The sequence below is a fragment of the Rousettus aegyptiacus genome, unplaced genomic scaffold, assembly GCF_014176215.1.
Source record: "Rousettus aegyptiacus isolate mRouAeg1 unplaced genomic scaffold, mRouAeg1.p scaffold_m13_p_13, whole genome shotgun sequence".
In the NCBI taxonomy this organism is placed as follows: Eukaryota; Metazoa; Chordata; class Mammalia; order Chiroptera; family Pteropodidae; genus Rousettus; species Rousettus aegyptiacus.
The window spans coordinates 71226512-71248146 of NW_023416288.1; the positions used below are offsets into that span (position 1 = coordinate 71226512).

At 40.3% G+C, this 21635-nt stretch overlaps 1 protein-coding gene across 4 annotated transcripts in view; it reads left to right on the plus strand.

Moving 5' to 3' along the window:
* Positions 1 to 21635, plus strand: part of WNT2 (Wnt family member 2) — a 42490-nt gene that overhangs the window by 2701 nt on the left and 18154 nt on the right. For 3 of the 4 annotated variants that reach the window (XM_016135472.2, XM_016135474.2, XM_036231000.1), the window contains exons 2-4: positions 978 to 1204; positions 6231 to 6508; positions 19206 to 19470. In XM_016135472.2, the coding sequence (XP_015990958.2) occupies positions 978 to 1204; positions 6231 to 6508; positions 19206 to 19470 (770 nt within the window). The remainder of the gene's footprint in view (positions 1 to 977; positions 1205 to 6230; positions 6509 to 19205; positions 19471 to 21635) is intronic. The other variant, XM_036231001.1, reaches the window with a different exon arrangement.

Sequence of the window (21635 nt, forward strand, 5' to 3'; positions counted from 1 at the left end):
GAGCTCTTCAAAGGAGCAAAGCAGAGACGTTGATGGCAAGAGGAGTTCAAGTCCTTCTTAAGCCACTTTGAACAGGAAGGCGTTTAGCCTTGACATTGCTGACACAGGATCAAAGATTGATTTATCAGAATGACCATTTTTCAATAAAATGACTACTTCTGTTTCCATGGGCGTATAAACATTATTTATTGCCCAGGCTTTTTGTCACATTGTCTCTCAGCTGTCACTTAAATATATTTTTTGGAAGTCACAGCTGTAACAATTTTATGATCATATAAAATAATGAAAATACAAGAAAAAGACATTCTCCTTGTTTGATCGTTTCAAAAGACACCTATGGCAGCTTGGGTTATATAAAAGGTACCTTTCTAAACATTTCACAACTAATAGAGAACAGCTGGGCAGAGATGATGATGTAATTTTTTGTTAGTTTCTTTTCAAAAGTACTTTATGGAGCTATAACACTATTTGATTCTTCCAAACATTTAGTGTCCTTAATAACAATAGAAAGAATTTTTTCCGAAGGGTCTCTATAAAAGCCAAGAAGAGCTGGAAAATGGAAATATTTAAAGGATTCTTCAGTCAGGAAGGAATGGCATGTCTGTGAAGAGAGTGTAGCATCAGATAACAGCAGGTGTCGATTAGACAGATACAGACAGTTTCTCAACACACTTAAACATTAGGTCAAATAAATGGGAGAGAGAAACTTCTAAAGGTCGGCTCCCCCAAAGCCAAGTCCAGACACATCGTGTCCTTAAGATGAGAGCCTTCTTGGGGGTGGCTTCAGCCACATCACTCTCCCTGCCTGCCGTGTTGCTTCTTCCCTGAACTAAAATTAAATAACCTTTGCTTTCTAATATTTCCCGAAGCATAAGGAATTCATACTTGAAACATACTTTGAACTCGTTAGTCTCCCAGGAAACACTGCTCAGAGCCTCACAGTTCCGTGTTCTCACCGCCGTCTTGGTCCTTGCCAGGTACATGAAAGCGACAGGCGGCTCCTCCAGGGTGATGTGCGACAATGTGCCAGGGCTGGTGAGCCGCCAGCGGCAGCTGTGCCACCGACACCCAGATGTGATGCGTGCCATTGGCCTGGGTGTGGCCGAGTGGACGGCCGAGTGCCAGCACCAGTTCCGCCAGCACCGCTGGAACTGCAACACCCTGGACAGGGACCACAGCCTCTTTGGCAGAGTCCTGCTCCGAAGTAAGTCTCCTGCCTTCGGGCAGCTCCATGGGCTTTCCTCTCACACCTCCTCCTCATAGCTGGTCTTCAAAGTCCCTGCTCATTTTTTGGGGGGGTTGGGGTGGGGTGGAGGGAGCATTGTCCCTATTTACAGATAAGGACTTGAGAAATCAAGGAACTTGCCTAAAGTTTTGTTGGAGGCCAGTTGTATATTAGTATGTAGACCCCAGGCTGGTGTCTTTTTATTCTTTGCTCTATCCATCTATGTCATGTCATAGCCATGCCTGTCTCTCTGGGTTCAGATTTTGTCAATTATACATAAACAGTATTGAGAAGCAGAGACGATTCTCTGCTCATCACCTTTGACCTCCCATTCAGCCACTCAACTTTGGGTCACACTGCGTCTAAATATTTTTTTCAGCAGACTGTGAATTCTGTAAAACAGGGGCTAGCCTGGCTTCCCTGCATCTCGCTCGATGTCTTGTGTGTTGCAGGCACCATTCATTCATTGAATGGTCAAGTGAATGAATGAATGAACTTGTAGCGAAGGCCTGTTATTTCCCAGGTGCATTTCAGGCAGGTAGGGGTGTGAACCATGAATATGTAGTTAGTTTTGTTGTTGTTTTCTTAGAAGGAGCATTAAACATTATCTAATTACATGATAAACGTTGTAAAAGTTCTTAATGTGGAGAATAGCTCACTAGCTGGTGTACAATCAGAGAAAATCAATTGAAAAACATTTTATTTCAAAAAAATATCTATCTCTTAACCTGGCATTATTAGCATTCTCCAAGAAATAACATGGCCTATTTGCTACTGGGAAATCTGACTGAAAACACAACAGCTTATGTGTGAACCCCAGAAAAAGAAAACTTTACACTTGTTTTTGCCCACCCCTCCATTCCTAAGAAAATCATCCAGGCTGTACACTTGGTAATGCTTAACAGAGGGTGTTTCTATCATGTAATCATCACAGCCCTAGGGTTTTATGAGGCCAAATGCATAACTGAATGTCTCTGAAATCCCCCAAGGGCGTAGTGCACTCACTCAAAGTATATCCCTTAAGTGAATTTACTGCCATGTTCTGCAATTTTATTCTCTAGTTTAAGAACTATATTCTTTTGCATTCCTTTAAGAATTTCGATATGACATCGCAAATTCTTGAAAGGTTAATAGTAAATTTCAGCTGCATGGAATTTTCAGACTTCACCTAGATTAGCTCACCAGTGAGTCAATTAAAGTGCCCGAGCTTGTCAGAGAATTTGCAAATATCTGGCACAAGACGTCGTCGGGTACAGGCTCTGTAGTTCAGATGCACCAAGGTTTTTCCTTTTCAAAGTGCTCACAACCATTTTTCAGTGACTACAAATTAAATGTTCTTCTCATTTATAAAATGATTGCCTCTAAATTCTGTTTATGAAAAAATTAAGATGTCTCCATATTGAAAAAAACCCTTTAGATTATAAATTAAAGGAAGGTATTTTGACCACCAATCCTAAAAATCTGCTAAAGCTGGAGATTCATTCATAAAATACTTAACTTAATCTTGGCAATGTTCGTTTCTTCAGAGCTACAGAGTTGCTGAGAAGGAAGATGTTGGAACTAGTTTGACTTAGTCTAAGGTCGCAGGTAAATAAGAGACTCTAACTTGTACTTTCCTCAGAGTTCTTTCAGATAAAGCTGAATGCTTTGCTAAAGACTCCAAACTTAAAACACACGTGCTACACAATTTCTTTTCATTCTTCACAGGCAGCCAGATTTCTTCCTGGACATTTATGTAAACTCCTGTGACTGTCAGTGACAATTCTGTGTTGGTTCTGGGAGGGCCAAATTTGGCCTATGGTAACTTATCCTGGAAATAATCATGAAATTCCAGTGCTGCTATCCAAAGACTCTTACAACTAATTGCTGGGAGGGAAGTTCACATCTTAGAGTTGTGAAGAACACTCCTTTGGAAAACTAGATGTCTTTACAGGTGACTAGGAAGGTAAAGGGAGAACATAGAAATCACAAAATACCCCAGACCTAGACAGAATTTAGAGGTGATCATTTTATAAATGAGAAGCACATTTAATTTGCAGTCATTGAAAAATGGTTGTGAGCATTTTGCAAAGGAAAAACCTTGATGCATCGGAACTACAGAGCCTGTACCCAACGACGTCTTGTGCCAGATATTTGCAAATTCTCTGACAAGGTCTGGCACTTTAATTGACTCACTGGTGAGCTAATCTAGGTGAAGTCACAGAGAACATTTGCCTCTTTTGCTCCAAAGAAGACAGAACAAATTTTCAGAACGTTTGCAATTCACTCCTTCAATAGACTACCATCAGTCACAGGCAGAAAAACTTAAACCCACAAATATTTGCAAGAATATGCTGTAGGATTCTAGAATAAGCCTTAAACAAAAAGTGATTAGGTCTTATCCTTATAACAGTTAAAAAAAAAAAAGGAAGGAAGGAAGGAAGGAAGGAAGGAAGGAAGGAAGGAAGGAAGGGAAAGAAAGAAAGAAAGAAAGAAAGAAAGAAAGAAAGAAAGAAAGAAAGAAAGAAGAAAGAAAAAAGCATTTTAAAAGAGTAGAACAACCCATCAACCTCCAGAAAGCCTATCTTCTAGTGTTCTACTCTCCCAGATCAAAAATTATGCCTATGCACTTAGTAGACATTGCTTGACTTATCTCAATCCAAAAATTAGAGAAAGCTCAACAGTAACACATCAGGAAGTCTAAATATCACTATTTAGATTTAGATTTTGTTTTCTATTGTGATGGCTTTAAAAAGAATTCATTTTTCTAAGAAGAGCCCCAAGATCAAAATTTGTTTTGTTACAAAGCCAACTCGTGAAATGTGCTACTATTTCACACATAGCATTTTGGTGATTTATCTAAGACATTTAACTGAAAACATCTTAAGGCAGCATCTACATGATACCAAAACAGCTGGATGTAAAATGAAAAGTCAGTCCCTGTGCTAAATTTTTTATTTAAATAAATATCTAGCTATTTAGTAATGTGTTTGAGTAATAAGTGACAAATATTTAGAAAGGTGATATTTTTGCTTTGGAAATTATTTCTAAAATGTAGCAGATTTTAAGTGACTTTTTTTTCTTGAAGCCAACAACTCAATGTAATTGTTTGCAAGTTTAGCCAGAACGAGTGCTTTGCCTAGACAATCTATTCCTCTACTACTTTCAAACTACTGACACTGACATTCTATCATTCACATTTTCCATATCTTCCCCCTAAAAGACCACCTCATAAGATTTCTTTCTCCTTAAAAAATAAGACTAGTGCTAAGTACAGTTAGCATTTGTGAACTTTCCCACTATGTGATATCTCTAAATGTGGACTCTGAACTCCAAATCCAAAACCAGTCTTTAGCAGCCTCAGGGAGTAACTACTAAACTGCAAACGGATACAATATCTCATATATCTGAGAGCCACCACCTGAGATTAAGCCCCATTAGCATCTATTAGTCACCATCTTTTAGATAACATCTCAATTCCACTTAGAAAATCTGTGATCCTTATAATTTGAGACTCTAACACAGCCCCCATGCCCATCACATTTCTCTCTAGAGAGAGCTACCTGCTACTATGGCAAATATTCATATAATTGATTTTACCTAGCTGCAAGGCATGACTGATTCCTTTTTATGATGGTTAGAGGTTTCGGGGAGATATTTTTTGAAGGCTGAGGTAAGTGCCACTTAATATGGTGTAGATATGTTTTCCTGATTTTTAATAATGAGACTAGCAGAGCAAATATTGCAAGGGGCATATAATAAATTTTAACACTGAATGACAAATAGAACCAAGCAGGGCTTCGATGCGAATAAGTGGTTTTGTTCTCTCAGCTGTGTGGTTCAAAAAGTCACACTCGTCTTGACATATTGAATCACCAAATGGGTCTCCGTTTTCTGCCTTGCATTGGCATGAGACTGTTCAGCTTATATTTTGATTGTTAATATATTTGCTGCAGCAATCATTAATAAAAAGGCATGCTAATAACAATGAAATACAGCTCCACTTGAAAAATGAGGTGCACATGTACCCTAAAGAGCCTTATATCTGTCACTGCACCACAACACCGTGTTATGAGTTACTACAGATTATTAAAATAATTTAATGTAGTTATTGCACTGAAATATGTACCTTTCAGCCTGTAAGTGAAAGTAACCTGTGCGCTAATAAAGAACAATTCTAAGAAAGCACCCCAAAGGGCTCTTGCCCAAGTCTAATTATAGGCGGTAAATTTGTTTCCTTCCAGAAAAACCAAAGAAAAGCTTTTCACTGTCTTTTACCAATACCAGTGATTAGTGCAGGTGTTCCAGAAGAAAGTAAATTCACCTTAATAGTCAGACACAGTATGTAACTCTAGGATATTGCATATTGCCTTCAACAATCTCTCAATTACTTGTGAAAGTTGATGCCAAGCCAAAGCTCTCCAGTGTTAGCACGGGGGCCTGGTTACTGCCTCGAATTCTCTTCCCACCTCAGTTCCTAGATTTCTTTGAGTTCAGTATTTTAGTCTCCACCATTCAAATACGCATGAGTGTCCTCAGTAATGCCTGGAGGCTTGGGAGATTTTTTTTCGAGGAGAGCTGTAGTAGCATTAATGCCAAAATATATTACGAAATAATAGAACTGGAGAATTCAGACCGTCTGTTACAGATGAAGAAAGAAAGGCCCAGAATTGTTACACTTCTCTCTTCTAGGACATTTAGGATTCTAGAATAAAGCAAGCATGTGTCTGAGACTAATGTGAAACCAGGAGCTGGACAAGGCAGGCTTTTGCTGTATTTTTAGAAATATTCTATTTACTTTAAGGATGGCCGTCATACAGGTTATCTATTGACAATGGCTTATAATAGATGGCGATGATTCATATTAAAGAATTCCTCTAGAGAGGAATCCTTCAAGAATACCACTACCTTTTTGTCTAGTGCTGAAGCATGTCAGAGGCAGAGCAAGTATTAACCAGCCATCAGGCAAAAGTCATTCCCGACTAGATACTCCAGACCACTTTTAAGAAAAGCATTTTTGTTTCAGGTAGTCGGGAATCTGCCTTTGTTTACGCCATCTCCTCAGCTGGAGTTGTATTTGCCATCACCAGGGCCTGTAGCCAAGGAGAATTAAAATCCTGTTCCTGTGATCCAAAGAAGAAGGGAACCGCCAAGGACAGCAAGGGCACTTTCGACTGGGGTGGCTGCAGTGATAACATTGACTATGGGATCAAATTTGCTCGAGCGTTTGTGGATGCCAAGGAAAGGAAAGGAAAGGACGCCAGAGCCCTGATGAATCTGCACAACAACAGAGCTGGCCGGAAGGTATGGACCGCACTGGTGCTTGTTTCATAAGCTGCATGGCCTTATAGTCACCTGAGTTGAGTTTATCTTCTACTTTGCCAGCACTGATAAAATGCTATATAGTCACAACTTCCCACTGTCCCCAGCCTGGAGTTCTTTGTTCTGAAGAATACCACCAACTGGGTAGAAATATCCCCACCCGCACTCCACCTTCCTTCCCATGGCTGAGCTGAAGGAATCCACCCATTGCTTTTGGCATAGTGTAGAGTCAAGTGTTTTATGGTTCCCCTGGATACAGTATCATCTAGACAGAAGATATAATCTGTGGGTGAGGCTAGTGCTTCATCCCACAAACCAATGGGACATCGAATGCTTGTATCTAAGGGATAGCAAGACCCAAAGCACCTTCCCTCAAACTTATCACGAAAGCAACTCATTAGGCACAGCTTACTGGCTTCTTCTAGATTCAGAGGTGCTCTTTTTAGAACCAGACCACCTTGGAGCTTCTGGTACTGGATGAGTAAGTACCAGGGGAAGAGATGGCCTCAACTCAGTACTCTAGCCTCTTATCCTCTAGTCCTAATTTCCTGGGCTGTGGACGGCTGGTCAGTACTCACTCCCTATCCCCTTCCCATTTGTTAGATGAGAAAATAGACCCTCAGGTGTTCAAGGTCACATGGAGAATCAGTAGAAAAGTCAGAACTAGAACCCAGGTTTCAACTCCTCACCCAGAGAGGTATTATGGCCTAGGAGTAAATCATTTCAATGACAGTGATCAGATCCATTGAGGAGCCACATCCCTCTGCATGACCAGAATAACTAAAGAATCTGAATGCTGCATGTTGTGCTTTTGGCAAAAAGCATAAAATGGCTTGGCTAATCAAACATTTAGTCAGAATGATTCTAAAATTATCTAATTGCCAATAAGAAGTGATAACCATAATTTGTCTATTGTCAACACAAAATTAAAACATGCTTGATATTAATATGTAAAGAAAGATCAACATAAAATTGAAAGGTCCCAGGGGAGGAGGGCTTTAATATGAAAAAGAATAGGAAAAAATGCATATTTGTTTGGATGAAAACTTTTACTAGGCTCATGGAGAGACCAAATCTCATTTAACGGAAGTTGGAAAGAGAGAATTCTTGCTTTGCACATGGAATAAGATGAGTGTGACCTGAACTGTTTACAAATAGTAACTTTCTTGAACTTTAAAAATCAACATTCCTTATTTCCATGAATTTATGAATTCATAGTGACTACTGCCAAGAATATAAACTATGGTTGTGCAATCCTATAACTATTGGTAATTATTGTTCATGCAATAGTTAGGATAAAGGAAAATTTACGTTGACCTTTGTTTTGACATCGATATTGCATGTGTAAGTTATAAAGTGTGATGTCTTTGATAGGACTGTGCTGCTTAATTATTCAAACAGGAAATATAGTTAGATTATTTGTAAAGATAAAGGCATATAGTCATACATTGTAGCCAAAAGAATGTTGACTCATCAAAATAAATGTTAACTTTGCTTACTAGGTCATTAGATATTGAATGTTTCAACTCTCAAAGACAACAGATCTTAGCTATTATCTTGTAGGCTCTGAATAAACATGACTTTTAATGTAAGTCACATGACTCCTCACTGTGTAGAGGTGAACAGCTGTCAGGCCTCAGATCCTCCTGCCTACTCTGCAAAACTGAGACTACTTTTGGTTGGAATAAAAGTGCACACGCTGACTTTTTAAAATGTGGCTTTAATTAATGGTGGGTGGGCAGACTTTTTCAAGGAGATGCATGATGTCAGTGAATATGAACTTTAATGAGAGTAAATGTATTGAGATAAACATGCGTCTCTAATTCTCTTTTTGCGGTCATTAGGCCCCCAGTCTTTACTCCCCCTTCGTATGAGCAGAAGGTCTGTGGAATCAAAATGAGAACAGGCTGCACTCATGTTTGGAGGCAGGCCTTCTGAGCTAATCCTCCGACCGGCCTGGCTCTCGAAACCCCAACCTCCCAGAATGACAGCAACACCATCTCATTTTTGTTTCTTCTTTGTGCTTTTCAGTATTTCCCAAATTGTCCAATATGAACATCTGCTCCTTCAAATGGTGGTAGTGGTGGGGAGAACCAATACATTAAAAAAAAAAAAGTTCCAAGATTGTTCTGTTTAGCCAATGTTATAAACAGGAATTCAACACTGTCATTCACAAAAGACCTTAATTTTCCCCCAACATTTAAGCAGTTTAATTCATTTATTATAGCAGCTGGTTAGAGCACCCTCATGTGTCTCTGTACGGTAATATCATTTTAGATCTGTGCTCCTACATCACTTCGTTTTAATCAGAGCTTCATCAGAATTTGTGATGTTTCTTTCTTTCATGTTTACTTGAAACTCATTCTTGACTGAGTCTAGTTTTCTACCTTGAAATAGGACTATTAATAATTCCTAAATAGATAAATCTACCTGTTCAACACAACCATTCTCTCAAGAAAGGTATTCCGCAGCTTCTCTTAGCAGTTCTTTTTACATCTAAAGAAGCCATACTATCAAACTTCTAAATTATATTTCAAGATATGTTTAGGTAAATTATAAGCAAAAGGTACACAGATGATATCCACCATTTGTTCCCTTTCAGGACGTTAAAAATGACTTTTAAATGAGTCCATTCTTTCCTCTTGGTGAAATAATTGCAACTTCTTTCCTAAGAGAATCTGTATCAAAATAATCTATGTATGCAATCAAACACGGCCCCCAATCACTGGACAATTTTTGTAATAGGGAATTTCAAAAAAAATACTTTCCCCAAAAGGTAAAGCTAGAACATGGGATTTGAAATAAGACCCACTGTAGTTTCATTTGCAATACCAGTGGCTTTGCTCGCTGAATTTCAAGTTCTGTCATATGGAAAAGGGCGCTGTGGGAAGACAAATGTAAGGCAAATAGCAGAGAACTTGGCATATAGTAGGTGTTGAATAAAAATCAGTTTCTTTCCCTTTAGTGAAGTGACCATTATTTGTAAGTCAGGTATTAGAGCTAGGCACAAATTCAGTCCATCAAACAGAACTGTCACTTAGGATTCACTCTGATCACTCTATGTATCCATATATTCATCTTTGGTACAGTTTAACATACTAATAAAAACCAGACATATAATAATTTGCTAATGTATAAAATGCTGTCAAACATTTTGTAATTTGATCTTCCAAAAACCCATATAGAAATAAAAAACAGTATTAGTATTTCTATTTTTCAAATGAGAAACTGGTCCTCAGAAGGATGAAGTGACGAATCCAGGGTCACACAATTATGAAGCGCTTGGCTTGGAGGAGCAAACCCAGTTGTCTTCACCTTTTTGTCCTTATCTACCTTTCTGAGTTGCCTCTGTTGAGAATTTCACACACACACACACACACACACACACACACACACACACACACTTTCCATATTTAAAAAAGCAGCAGCAGCCACCACCCTTGGGAGCTAGTTTACCAATGGGTGTCTTTATTTTACAAGTTTTCTAAAAAGAATAGGTATTATTTTTTAAACAACAGGAAAAATGTTTTTAATGTCAGGAACATAACTGCTAGTCATTGAAAGCAGCCCAAAGCAACTTAGCCTTTTTTGGTGGATTTGCAAAATTTTAACTAATAGCACTGTAAGTTTGAGAACACTATTCCTATGTGCTGTTGAACTAAATTTGTTTCAACAGATAATTTATTATGGAATTACTTTGGGAAAAGCTCTGTTTTTTTGGTACAAGTTATATGTGGAAAAGAATAAGACAAATCCCCTGAGCATAAGAAAGTAAATTTTAGTCAGGGAGACAAGTGAAATGCAACTGTGAGACAAGGTCTATGCTAGGTGGCATACAGGAAAATTAGCCAAAGGGACGGTTAGGTAAGGAGAGAAGGTTATGTCATAAAACAACTGGGTGTTTGAGCTGGAGATATTTTCCATTGAGATAGGAGAAATGCTTTCCATGATAAAGAGACTACAAGACCAAGAAACATACAGGAACAGAAAGAACATCAGAGTTGAGGGATGATGAGACTAAGGTCTATAATAGGGTGGTCAGAATTAACAAAACAAACTGAGTTTATTTAGTAGCTGAAATTCAAGCTTTACTTGACATCCTGTGTTTTACATGGGAGAAGTTCAGAGGGTGAAGGGATCCAGAGTTTCTAGTTCCACGCCCTGCCCAAACCAGCACCACTCAAGGTCAGTGGAATGGAGCACAGTGGCGCCCAGACAAAGCAGATGCGTCTAAGTTCTGTCTACAGGAAATACCACCAAAGTCAACAGGAATGGATATTGTACAAGATGTAAACACAACCTTATAGACAAGTAAATCTAGGGCCTAATGAAGGCCTCCAAGAATAGATCCTGTGATGCCATTTAAGATAAATAATAAATAGGTCTGAACCAAGAGAACCGGGTAGGATTCAAAAGAAATCACTCTCAAAAAGCAAGGAATACAATAGAAAAGAAAATGATAAAGCTGAAGGGAACTATGGAGCCAGATTGCTTTAACCTCCTTTTCATACTAACTCTCTTGTATATAGTGTTCAGCATCCTCGTGAGGCATAACCTTCACTTAGTAAATATGTTTTCTGATTGGTCTCCTTAGTTTATAAAATTAATTGCATTTTGAAAAATTAGATCAGCTCTGCCAGCCTCACCTCTGTCTTCTCGGACCCACAAGTAGTATGTGCCTGATACTGTAGATCTTTATATAGCATGTGAATCAAAAACCAACCAGAATTAAAGTCCCAAAACAGAGAATAACTCTTAACGAAATTGTTACAGTTCCATATAAAGTTCTATTATTCATAGAAAAATGCCTTTTAGACTGGACTCATTAGTCAACAAGAATTATTATATGTATGGCTAGTCAACAGTAATGTTCTTGAATTCCACAAATATAAATTCCACACCTTATATTTCCTAGCTAAGCCCACCCATAGTCACTGTTTTGAAAGAATGACAGTGCTCAAGAAATCACAATGTCTTATTTAAGTTAATAAAAGACTGCATAAGCAAATTAACTGCAGTCTTCTAATAAATATTCCTTGTTTTCCTAGTTCCAGAACATGTATGTTTGAAAGACGTAAGTCGGTCTGATTTTCAGTAACTCTTAGAGACGTGGACATGTCAAAAAGATTTAATTGTTTATAAATGTACTTGGCTTTAAGCCAGCATTTGAAAATTAAATAATATGTTTTTAATGTGCTTCTCTCAGGAAAACTGATATAGGACCAGAAATATGTTAGTTGTTTTATGGCATACACCCAACTAAAAAGTCAAGTACTAACACTTCTTTGAATGCTCAAGTTAACTAAATCAGTTAGTTAAAGCACAGCATCTAAAAACCTAAAATAAATTCTAAGTAGGATTTCTAAGGCAAGCTAGGCCGTTGAGTTGGAACACTGGGCCATACCCTTTACAGACGCAGAATGCCCTTTTTCTGATAAGAAGAGACTCCATATGGCACATACAGGGGTCATAAACTTAGCAAAATGCAGGTCCTTAAAAGAATTCTCATGTAATAAATTTTACAAAGACCTGGTGTTGCTTTGGCTCAGTCTTCAGAAAAGCTGACTTAGGAAACCAAAATTTCATTCTCCATAGGAGAAGTTTGTCTTTATAACTGGCAAAACAATTCTTTGTAGACTAATTAGATATGCAAACACTAAGTGTAAAAGCTCTTATAGAACCCATTGGACCCAGAGAACATGAACCGGTGGGGGTTGCTGAACTCCACTATGATAAACGCTCACAGAGGGATTCGAGGTGGCGACATCCTTGGGTTACATCCTGCCCCAGCCACATTGGCTGTTAGACTGAGGGCAAGGTCCTCAGCTTCAGGGTGTCTGAATACCCTCCTCTGTAAAGTGGGACAGAAGTAGTATATACCTTACATGCTTGTGTGGACTAAGTAAATAGTGAATATTAAGTGTTTAGCAAGGTTTGACGTATGATAAGAGACTAATGAATGTTATGCCTCATTATTATGGTCTGGCAATAACCTGGAACAGATAAATATAAAACAGGATTGTTCTAGCCTGAACAATGCATGTATTTCCTTCTTTAAAACTTTTTTTTTTTAAATTCAGACTTCTGTCTCCGTGGTATAAAATGCTAACATTTATAAGTTTCTAAAATTCTAAGAGTAGAGAATAGCCTCTACAGACCTGAAGACTTAAAATGCTCAAATTCAAAGATTCAAGGGCTATCAAAAATCTGCTAAAATTTTAACACTTAAGCAATTATGAGCTCATTGAAGATTTTTTATTGAGAAAAGTTATTCATTAAATTAAACTCATTTCCATGTGGCTAACCGCCAAGGAGTCCTTAGCACTCAAATTTACTTGCCTTTTTTAAAGCAGTCATGTCCAATAAGCAAGTTTTTACTGACAGTATGCCACAGAGTAAACATTAAATGGGATCAAGCAATTGGTGAGAGGACAATTGTTGATGAAGAATTGTGCTGACCAAGATGATGATATAAAAAGCCATGAGGTACTGCCATTTGCAACAACATAGATGGATCTTGAGAATATCATGCTTAGCAAAATAAGTGAAATGGAAAATGTCAAGAACCATGATTTCACTCATATGTAGGATATAAAACTGAAAGCAACAAATGAACAAACAAGACGCACAAACAAAAACTCATAGACACAAACAATAGTATGGTGGTTACCACAGGGAAGGGTGGTGGGGGGGGAAGTACAAAAGGGTAAAGGGGGTCAGATTTATTGGTGACAGGAGATTTGACTGAAGGAGATTTGACTTTGAATGGTGAACACATAATGTGATATACAGATTATGTATTATAAAATTGTATACTTGAAATCTATATAATTTTCTTAACCACTGTCACCCCAATAAATAAAATTTTTTTAAAGAAGCCATGAGGGCTATGAATATGTGAAGAGGAGCATAACAGAAGGCTGAAAATGAAATATTGAAAGCAGCCTATTTTAAAAATCAAAGAGAAAGAAAGAAGAATAAGAGACCTTTTAGAAAAGATTTAAGAGACAAAACAGAAAAACAAGACTTAACTGTGTCTGGGGGTTGTGGCCTATGTTTCTGGAAAAAGCAGTCAGCACCAGTCATTAGAGAGGGACAGCAAGTCATTGTAATGGGTTCTTTCTCATGTTTTTTTCTTTCTGTTGTAAGAACAGTACTTGCACAAACGAAAATAACAAGTTGAGGAGTGCCGAAGTGTATCATAAAATGGGACCATTTCCTCCTCTCACAATCCTTGTCTCCTTCCAGAATATTTCGCAGTGCAAATGGACTCAAGACTGTAGGCAGGACATATTCTGCTTCACCTCTCCCTTCTCCAAACCTCATTAAAGACATAGTGATAGGGAAAAATGGTTTAAATTAACAATAAAGGGAATGGTCAAAGAGATGAGCGCACTCAACAAATTTCTGGAGAGTGGAAAGGAAATGATGAAATTGTAACTGATAGAGAGGAATGGAGAAGCCACAACAGATGGTGGAAAAGAAAAAGCAGATGAGGCAATAGCCAAAGTGGGAACCAAGATGTCCTGAGAAAATTTCATATACAAATGAGCACTGGAGCAGAAGTCCTGGAAGTCAGGCCTTTCAGAGTTAGTACCCAGCATAATAACCGATGTCTTACTTACTCACCAGAAAACAAACCTCTCTGCCCCGTAAGCCCCACCCATATAACCAGAGTTCCTAAATAACTTTTTATGACTTCATTCTTTGATATGAAGAGATTATCATATATTTGATTAAATTCAGCACCATGAAAGAAAAAGACCAACATTGCAGGAAAAATGGCCCCGAGAAGAAAAATCAATAAATCAGGGATGAGAAGATAATTTTTTAAAAGCTTAATTATTCTCCTCATGGAGATTCAAGAAGATAGTAACATCCATAAACAACAAGAATGGACGCTTCGCAAAAGTGACAAGTAGAGAACAGAAAAGAACTTGAAAGAGAAAGCCAAAGAAATCTCTCAGAAAATAAAAGAAGCAGCCCAGAAAAAGACAAAAGGATTCTAAGGAGATACATAAATAGCACCCATCTTTCCCAACTGAATTTGAAACCAGCTGAAAAATGAACAAGGGAGGCAGCTAGACGGAATAAACACGTCTGTCGCACTACTGAAAAAAGTTGCACTGAGGATGTAGCTTCGAAGCTGTGAAGTGCTTCTTAGCACTTCACCCCTGCACCCTGGCAGGCAGTCTTACTCACCCTGTCATTGGCTGGGTGCTGAGGACTATGCAGGGGAGCCCCTTGCTGGAGGTAGGAGCTGATTTTAACTCATCATCTCCACAGCCTGGCAGATGCCCAAAGACAAAGAGCTCTGGAGCTCGCAAACCCTGCTCCTTCCTCTAAACTCACAGTTGGACAAGTTGCTTCTTCCCCGGGAAGAAATGAATAAGGGGGAGGGGAGAGCCAGAAGTGTTACTCTAATGGAATTTCTTCCTCAATAAACCAGGAAGTATTAAAAATATTAAAGAGAAAATATGAGATACATGGAAGATGGATTGGGAGGCTCAGTAACTGAGTAATTAGAATGCCATAAAGAGAGGCTAAAAAAAGGGAAGGGGAGGAAAATATTAGGAGCACGTATCAGTGCTGAGGGACAGGAGTTTCCAGACTGAAAGGGCCCACTGACTGATGAGCAGGATTAATTAAAATAAAAAATCCTAAATATATATTGTGATATTTCAGAACACCAAGGATAGTGGAAAGTTTCTAGAACCTTTTATGTAGGAAAAAAAAATACAAAGTGGAGGAAGTACAACGGGGCCATCCAGGTCGTCATGAACCAGGACGGCACTGGCTTCACTGTGGCTAACAAGAGGTTTAAGAAGCCAACGAAAAACGACCTCGTGTATTTTGAGAATTCTCCAGACTACTGGAGAATGCTCACACATTTCCGTAATTAAAAAACTTGAAAGTAATAATCGAAAACAAACACAAGAAGTACCAGACTGTCTGGCAGCAGCCCCTGGGATGTCCCCAGGTCCCCTTTGCTCGCTACTTCTTTTACTGAGCAAATAAAATGTGGCCAGCGGCTCCGTCAGCGGCCTGCGTGGAAGGCAACCGGCCCCTCACCCAGAGCCTCTGAGACCCCTGGGGTGAGGGTGCCGTGCAGCCTTTCGGACGGGACCCTCTTCTATAGCCGGTTGCTGTAAAAACTTGGCTTTTACTCCACTGGTCACCCCCGTGTTTCATTTCCTCCAAAGAGGCACTTGGGCTAATTGTTGCTAGTGGCAGACTTTTTTCTGGAGGTGAGGATGTTTTGGACACATAGAGTAGGACACGACTTCTTATTCAGTAATGAGATGCCCCTGTTCCCGGAACCGCAACGCCGCCCCCTCCGCGGGAATGGCTGGCCTGCTCCGACTCCCCTGGGCCGGGACCTGGGCGGTGGTGCTTGGAGCTCCTTTCCTTCTCCGTGGCTTTCCTGGTTTTGGGCGAGATTCTCAGCCAGGGCTGAGTATAAGAAGCACCTGAGACCCGAAGTGCCTTCAAGACCCGACCCATCCCGCCCGCAGTCTGATTCGTTCTGTCTGGGAGGAGGCGGGGGTCCGAGGGCTGGAAGGACCCCCAGGTGATCTAATGTGCAGCCCGAATAAGAACCACTGCTCGGCTTTCTCCAGCGGCCAGGGAACTAGTCCCAGATTCCTGTGTTTTGCTGTGTAGATATTTGGACTCTTTTTGTTTTACTTTTTTTTTTTTTCAGACCACGCACCCCTTCAGGTCGTAAAAGAGCATTCTTTCCCTTCCTCTGTGTATACACATGTATTCAAGACTTTAAAAGTGGATCATACCACATATATTATTCTGCATTTTGCTTCGGTCAACTGACTTTCTTTCACGCCTGTAAGACTGATCTACCTCATTCAAAGACTACATAATATTCCATTATACTTTACCATTTCCTATTGATGTTATTTGTTTTTTTTTTTCCTAATATTTTACTATTGCTTACTATGCTGTAATGAACATCCAAGTGGGTGTGTGTCCTCAAAACCAATGCAAATATTTCCAAGATGGAATCCCCAAGGTCAAAGGATATATACAAATTTTTAAATGTGTTGCAAAAATGCTCTCTGTTTAAATGGCATATCAACCTACTCTCCCACCGGCAGTTTGTTAAAGGCATCTCCTCCTCTATGCTTTTACCAACACCAGATATGATTATCTATCTTTTTACTACTTGCTAAATTGCTAGGCGAAAAATAAAATAAAATAATAAAATAAAATAAGGTGTTGCATTTTTCAGTTTGCATTTCTCTGGTTACTAGTGAAGTTGAACACCTTTTGTCTTTTTGTTAGTACTTTGCATTTCTCCTGTGAGTAGATTTTTGATGACTATTAGTTTGGAAGGTGCAATGTCATCCCCCCTATTTCTCTATTTTTTTTCCCTATTATAGTAGGTCTGTAATGTTATCCAGTTAATTCTTCATTTATTCAAAAGAAAGGAGGATAGCAGAGTATGCATAATTCAAAATTTGAGAAAAGCACAATGTAATAATCTATATTAGGATTTTAAATGTTTCTTAAAGAGTGAAGAAACCTTTCTCACTAGTCCCCCAACAGATTACTCCTGACATTGTATTGGCCCAAATTGAGTCATCATACGTCATCTGTTGGAAAAAAATCGGTGACAGCACAATGAAATTACTTTATTGATTTGGGCTGCTCCGGGGTCAGAGAGAAGCCTGGCTACCTCTGAAACACGTGGCTGCCCAACACCTGAGCAAAGTGAGGAAGGAAGAGGGGAGTGGCCTTTGCCATTCGACAGTGAGTGACTGAGGATCAACAGTTGCACCACTGTCTTGTGTGTTTTCAGATTTATAAGGTGTATCGTTAAGATCCAACTTAAATTAATATGCAGATTCTTCAATTAATCATATAAAAATAACCAGCTTTGAAGGTTGCAACCTGGGAACTTGCACTACAGAGGGAAGATGGTACTATTTCCTGTCATTTAGAAACCTAGGGGTATTACTTGTGAGTAAATGACTCAGCTTTGAAAGAAATAAGCTGTGAAGAATTAGCGTTCATAATCAATTCCCAAACTCAAGGGAGATCACAACTGACAATGAGAGACTGCCCCCAACAGGTACCTAAAGCAATGTGACAGGAAAACATGCTGCGGGGGTGATCGTCTCAGGGATCTCAACAAGACCGTTTGCTTTGGTCTTTGGCTCAGTTACAGAGCAGAAAAGGAGAGCCCCCTGCTGAGAGTCCCCATCCTCAACTTGCATCCCCAAAACAGGGTATCTGGGGTGGGGGGCATAGATGGAGGGAGCAGAGCACCCTCTTGATTATATTCTCCAAGATGGTACTCTGAACAAAATTCTTAGGGTAACACATTAGGAGAACTATTTCTAACAAAATGAGGTGGTAGTTGAAAGCCTGCTCTGCCCAGTCCGTAAGGTTCTGGTACAGCTGGTGTGAGTGAGGGACCCGGGTGGGAGGCTCCGGCATGCAGCCCAGGTGGAGCTACCTGAATCACTCATGCTCACCCCACCCGCAGCCCAAACACACACAGGTACCAATATTCCAGGGCCTCGCCCTGGGTAACTGAAACCTGGTGCTCAGACCTGGTTTGCCTCTTCCACAGACTCAGTTTCTGACCAACGCTCTAGTAGAACCGAGTGTGCAGAAACGTCCTTTATTCCAGAAAGTCAGTCCAAATTTATTCACATGCCTGGAAATGTGTCAGAAGCATTCTAGAGCTGAAGGAGCCAAGACCTCACGGTGGCCCTATGGTTGTTAATTCATTCCCAGGTTGGGCCTCAGCATCCAGATGTTTCCCACGCAGCTAGTCCTAGCGGATGGAGCCCTGTTACATTTGGAATCTGTCCTCGTCAGCATGAGCCAGCTGAGGGCAGGACGGAGAAGTGAGCAGGAGGAATGTCGTTAGTTTGGTCCTCCATATCACAGAGATCTGGGCATCTTTAAAGGGTATCGGAATGAACTCCTTTTCTGGAACTCCGCTCCCCCATGTACCCCCAGCCTCACATCTTTATATTTTGGGCGTTTGGTATTAGGCCCACTGAGTGACCTGGACTGCAGGCCTGTGCCACTAATACAACCTTAGGAGGGCTATCTTGGTCCCTCGCTCTGCCCCACTTGGTTCCCATCTGTCCAGGAGCTTTCCCTCCTGAGATGTAAAAAATAAGTATACTATGGAAGCATAGGATTTCTGTAAAGATTAAGGTAATTGACACAGAGTGTAGAAAGCATTAACACAATGCCTAGAACGTGGAGAGGACCCCATAAACAGTAATAATCGCTAGTAGTGGCTTATTAAAAGATGTGGGTTTAGTAACTGCTTTGTTCATCACATTTGAGTAATAATATACATTTTAATATAATAAAGCTTTATTTATTTAGAAAATGCTCTAATTTTCTTACTCTTCAAACTGACTTTGCACCCTATTAAATTAAAATTACTGATGTTTTTGATATACTGATAACCTAATGGGGTTCACAGTTAAGCACTGTCCCCCACTCTCTCTCTGCCTCCCCACGTGCTGTAGTCAGGGCAGTGTGGCTGAAGTGATCAGCAAGTGACATTGGACATCTCCCAGTCCTAAGCCCCAGGATCCTGTGTCTTCAGTCATTTTTTGGTTGCTTCGAAAAATGTAGCATGTGTCACAAGCTTGAGTCCACCTCCACTGAACTTGCCTATCTTTTCCCACAGGCTGTAAAGAGGTTTTTGAAACAAGAGTGCAAGTGTCACGGCGTGAGCGGCTCATGCACCCTGCGGACATGCTGGCTGGCCATGGCCGACTTCAGAAAAACGGGTGATTATCTGTGGAGGAAGTACAACGGGGCCATCCAGGTCGTCATGAACCAGGACGGCACTGGCTTTACTGTGGCTAACAAGAGGTTTAAGAAGCCAACGAAAAACGACCTCGTGTATTTTGAGAATTCTCCAGACTACTGTATCAGGGACCGAGATGCAGGTAAGTTCAAAACACTTCATTCATAGCACCTAAGTCTTGCAATGGTCAATACTTCCCAATTTCAATGCAGTTCTGTATTTTCAGCCAGCCAATTCTATAAGTGCATCCTGCTGCTTTCAGGTTCAAAGCTCATGTTCTTATAATCCACATTTAAAGTGCACAAAGAGCTCTTCTAAGATTCTGAGAAATGGGAACCCAACAAGAATGTACATGGCAAAAAGTCGAAATATGCCAATTAGCAAAATTCTTCAGCCTGTGATCTTGAAGTGGAGAGGAGCTTTGCCATGTGTCTTCCCCTTTACAAATGCCACCTCTGTGACTACAGAAGAGGGTCCTAGGGCTTTAAAGTTCGCCTTTCTTGAGATCTGACATACTTCACATTCCCTTGCTCTTTTTAATATGCTCAGAAGTTGCCAAATATTAGAAAAGCAAGAATTCATCCCCACTGGTTTGGCTGTTGGTGGGCAGTGGATGAGGGCTGCGTAAGAAGCACTTCATTTATTAAAACCACACCCTTCCCTTGCACGCAGCGTCTTCTCCATCCTGAACTCACGTGAGCATCTCCTTCAGCCTCAACACAGCTATTTCCACGTGTGTATCTCAGACCCGTGCTATTCTCCACCTCTCACCCCTCCTGGTCAGCACCAAACTCCAGGCTTAGCACAGTCTTTGCAAAGACTGGTACGAATGAGAATGAGCACAAGTCTCAGTGGATAGGAGGTGATGGGAAACCCACAGCCAACTTTGGCTCAAGCCAACTTCTCAGACTCAGTAGAAAGCAAAGGAATTCATTATCAGAAAAAACATCCTCGAATATAAATTCTGACTTTACTTTTCATTCCAAAGTAATTGCAAAGAACCAATAAAACAATGCAGATGGCAGCCAGCCCCTAACATTAGATTGACCAAGAGGCACGATTACAAGGGAATATCACAAGAAGTCCAAGGCCTATTCTTTGTCCCAGGAGGTCGAATTTCCTTCACGGTTGATGAGGTAGTTCTTTGCAGCACTCGAGCAGGTTTGTACACGCAGTCTCTGGATTAATAACTGCTGAGAGGAAGGGCTAGATTCTGTGCCCTGCTGCATTCCTGACATGCTTTGGGACCTCTAACAAGTCATCCTTTTTTTGGGCCAAAGATTTGGCAGAACCCCCGTGAAACCTGCGCTTTTTGATACAGAGGCTTGGGTCCCAGAGGCTTGGGTCCCTTTCTGCCATTAACTAGCTGCTTAAATTAACTTCAGTCTCCTCAGAACATGGAAACGATGATATCAGAATCATTTTAGGAACTATGTATTGACTCCTGTGTGCCAGGTACTGGGCTAAGATCATTGCACACATGGTTTTATTTAATCCTTAGAGCCGCCCTATGATATCAGTGCATTGGAATTGGATACTGGGGGAAAAAAAGGAAGAGGGTGGTTCCTGGTTGATCAATACCAAGCAAAGACCAAATCTGCATCTTATGTTTTAAAGTCAGATAAGCAGCCCTGGATGTCATCATTCCAATTGTATGGGCGAGAAAAGTGAATGATCAGCTCAAGATCTCATTGGTCTTGGAGGGGACAGATGTCTGGCTGTCTGACCCCATGACCTGTGCTCTTGACTCACACTATGACAGTTTGTCCCCGCCTATCTCCCAGAGCATGTATGTGAAGAGCCCTTGTGAAGCAAAAACCTCTTTGCAAATGTAAGAGGACCTGCTTCCCTGAAATATCTTTTCTCATTTTTTTTGGATCGGAGCAGTTTAAACAATGAAACAAACAATTATGCTTGTGATCGATCATTTAACTGCCTCCTGGATATTCAATGAAATAAAGACCTTACTTTCTCTTCCCACAGAAGAGATTCTGAAACCCCTGATGTACCTTCAGGATACCAAATTATTCTTGCACACTTTGATTTTTCTATTCCGTGTAGCAGAACACGATTCTGCAGCACCTGCCGCGTGTTGTGACTTGACTTAAATTCTCTCCTTGGTTTTCACGGGAAGCCTATTGGTGGGTATGTTACTATCCCATTTTATGGGAGAGGAAGCTGAGACTCTGACAGACAGGTTATGGATTTTGCCCAAGGACTATCAATTGTTAAGAGGCAGAGCAGGGACTTGAACGTGAGTCCATGCATTCTTTTAATCCTTTTACTCTGCCTCCAGAAGTGCCAGCC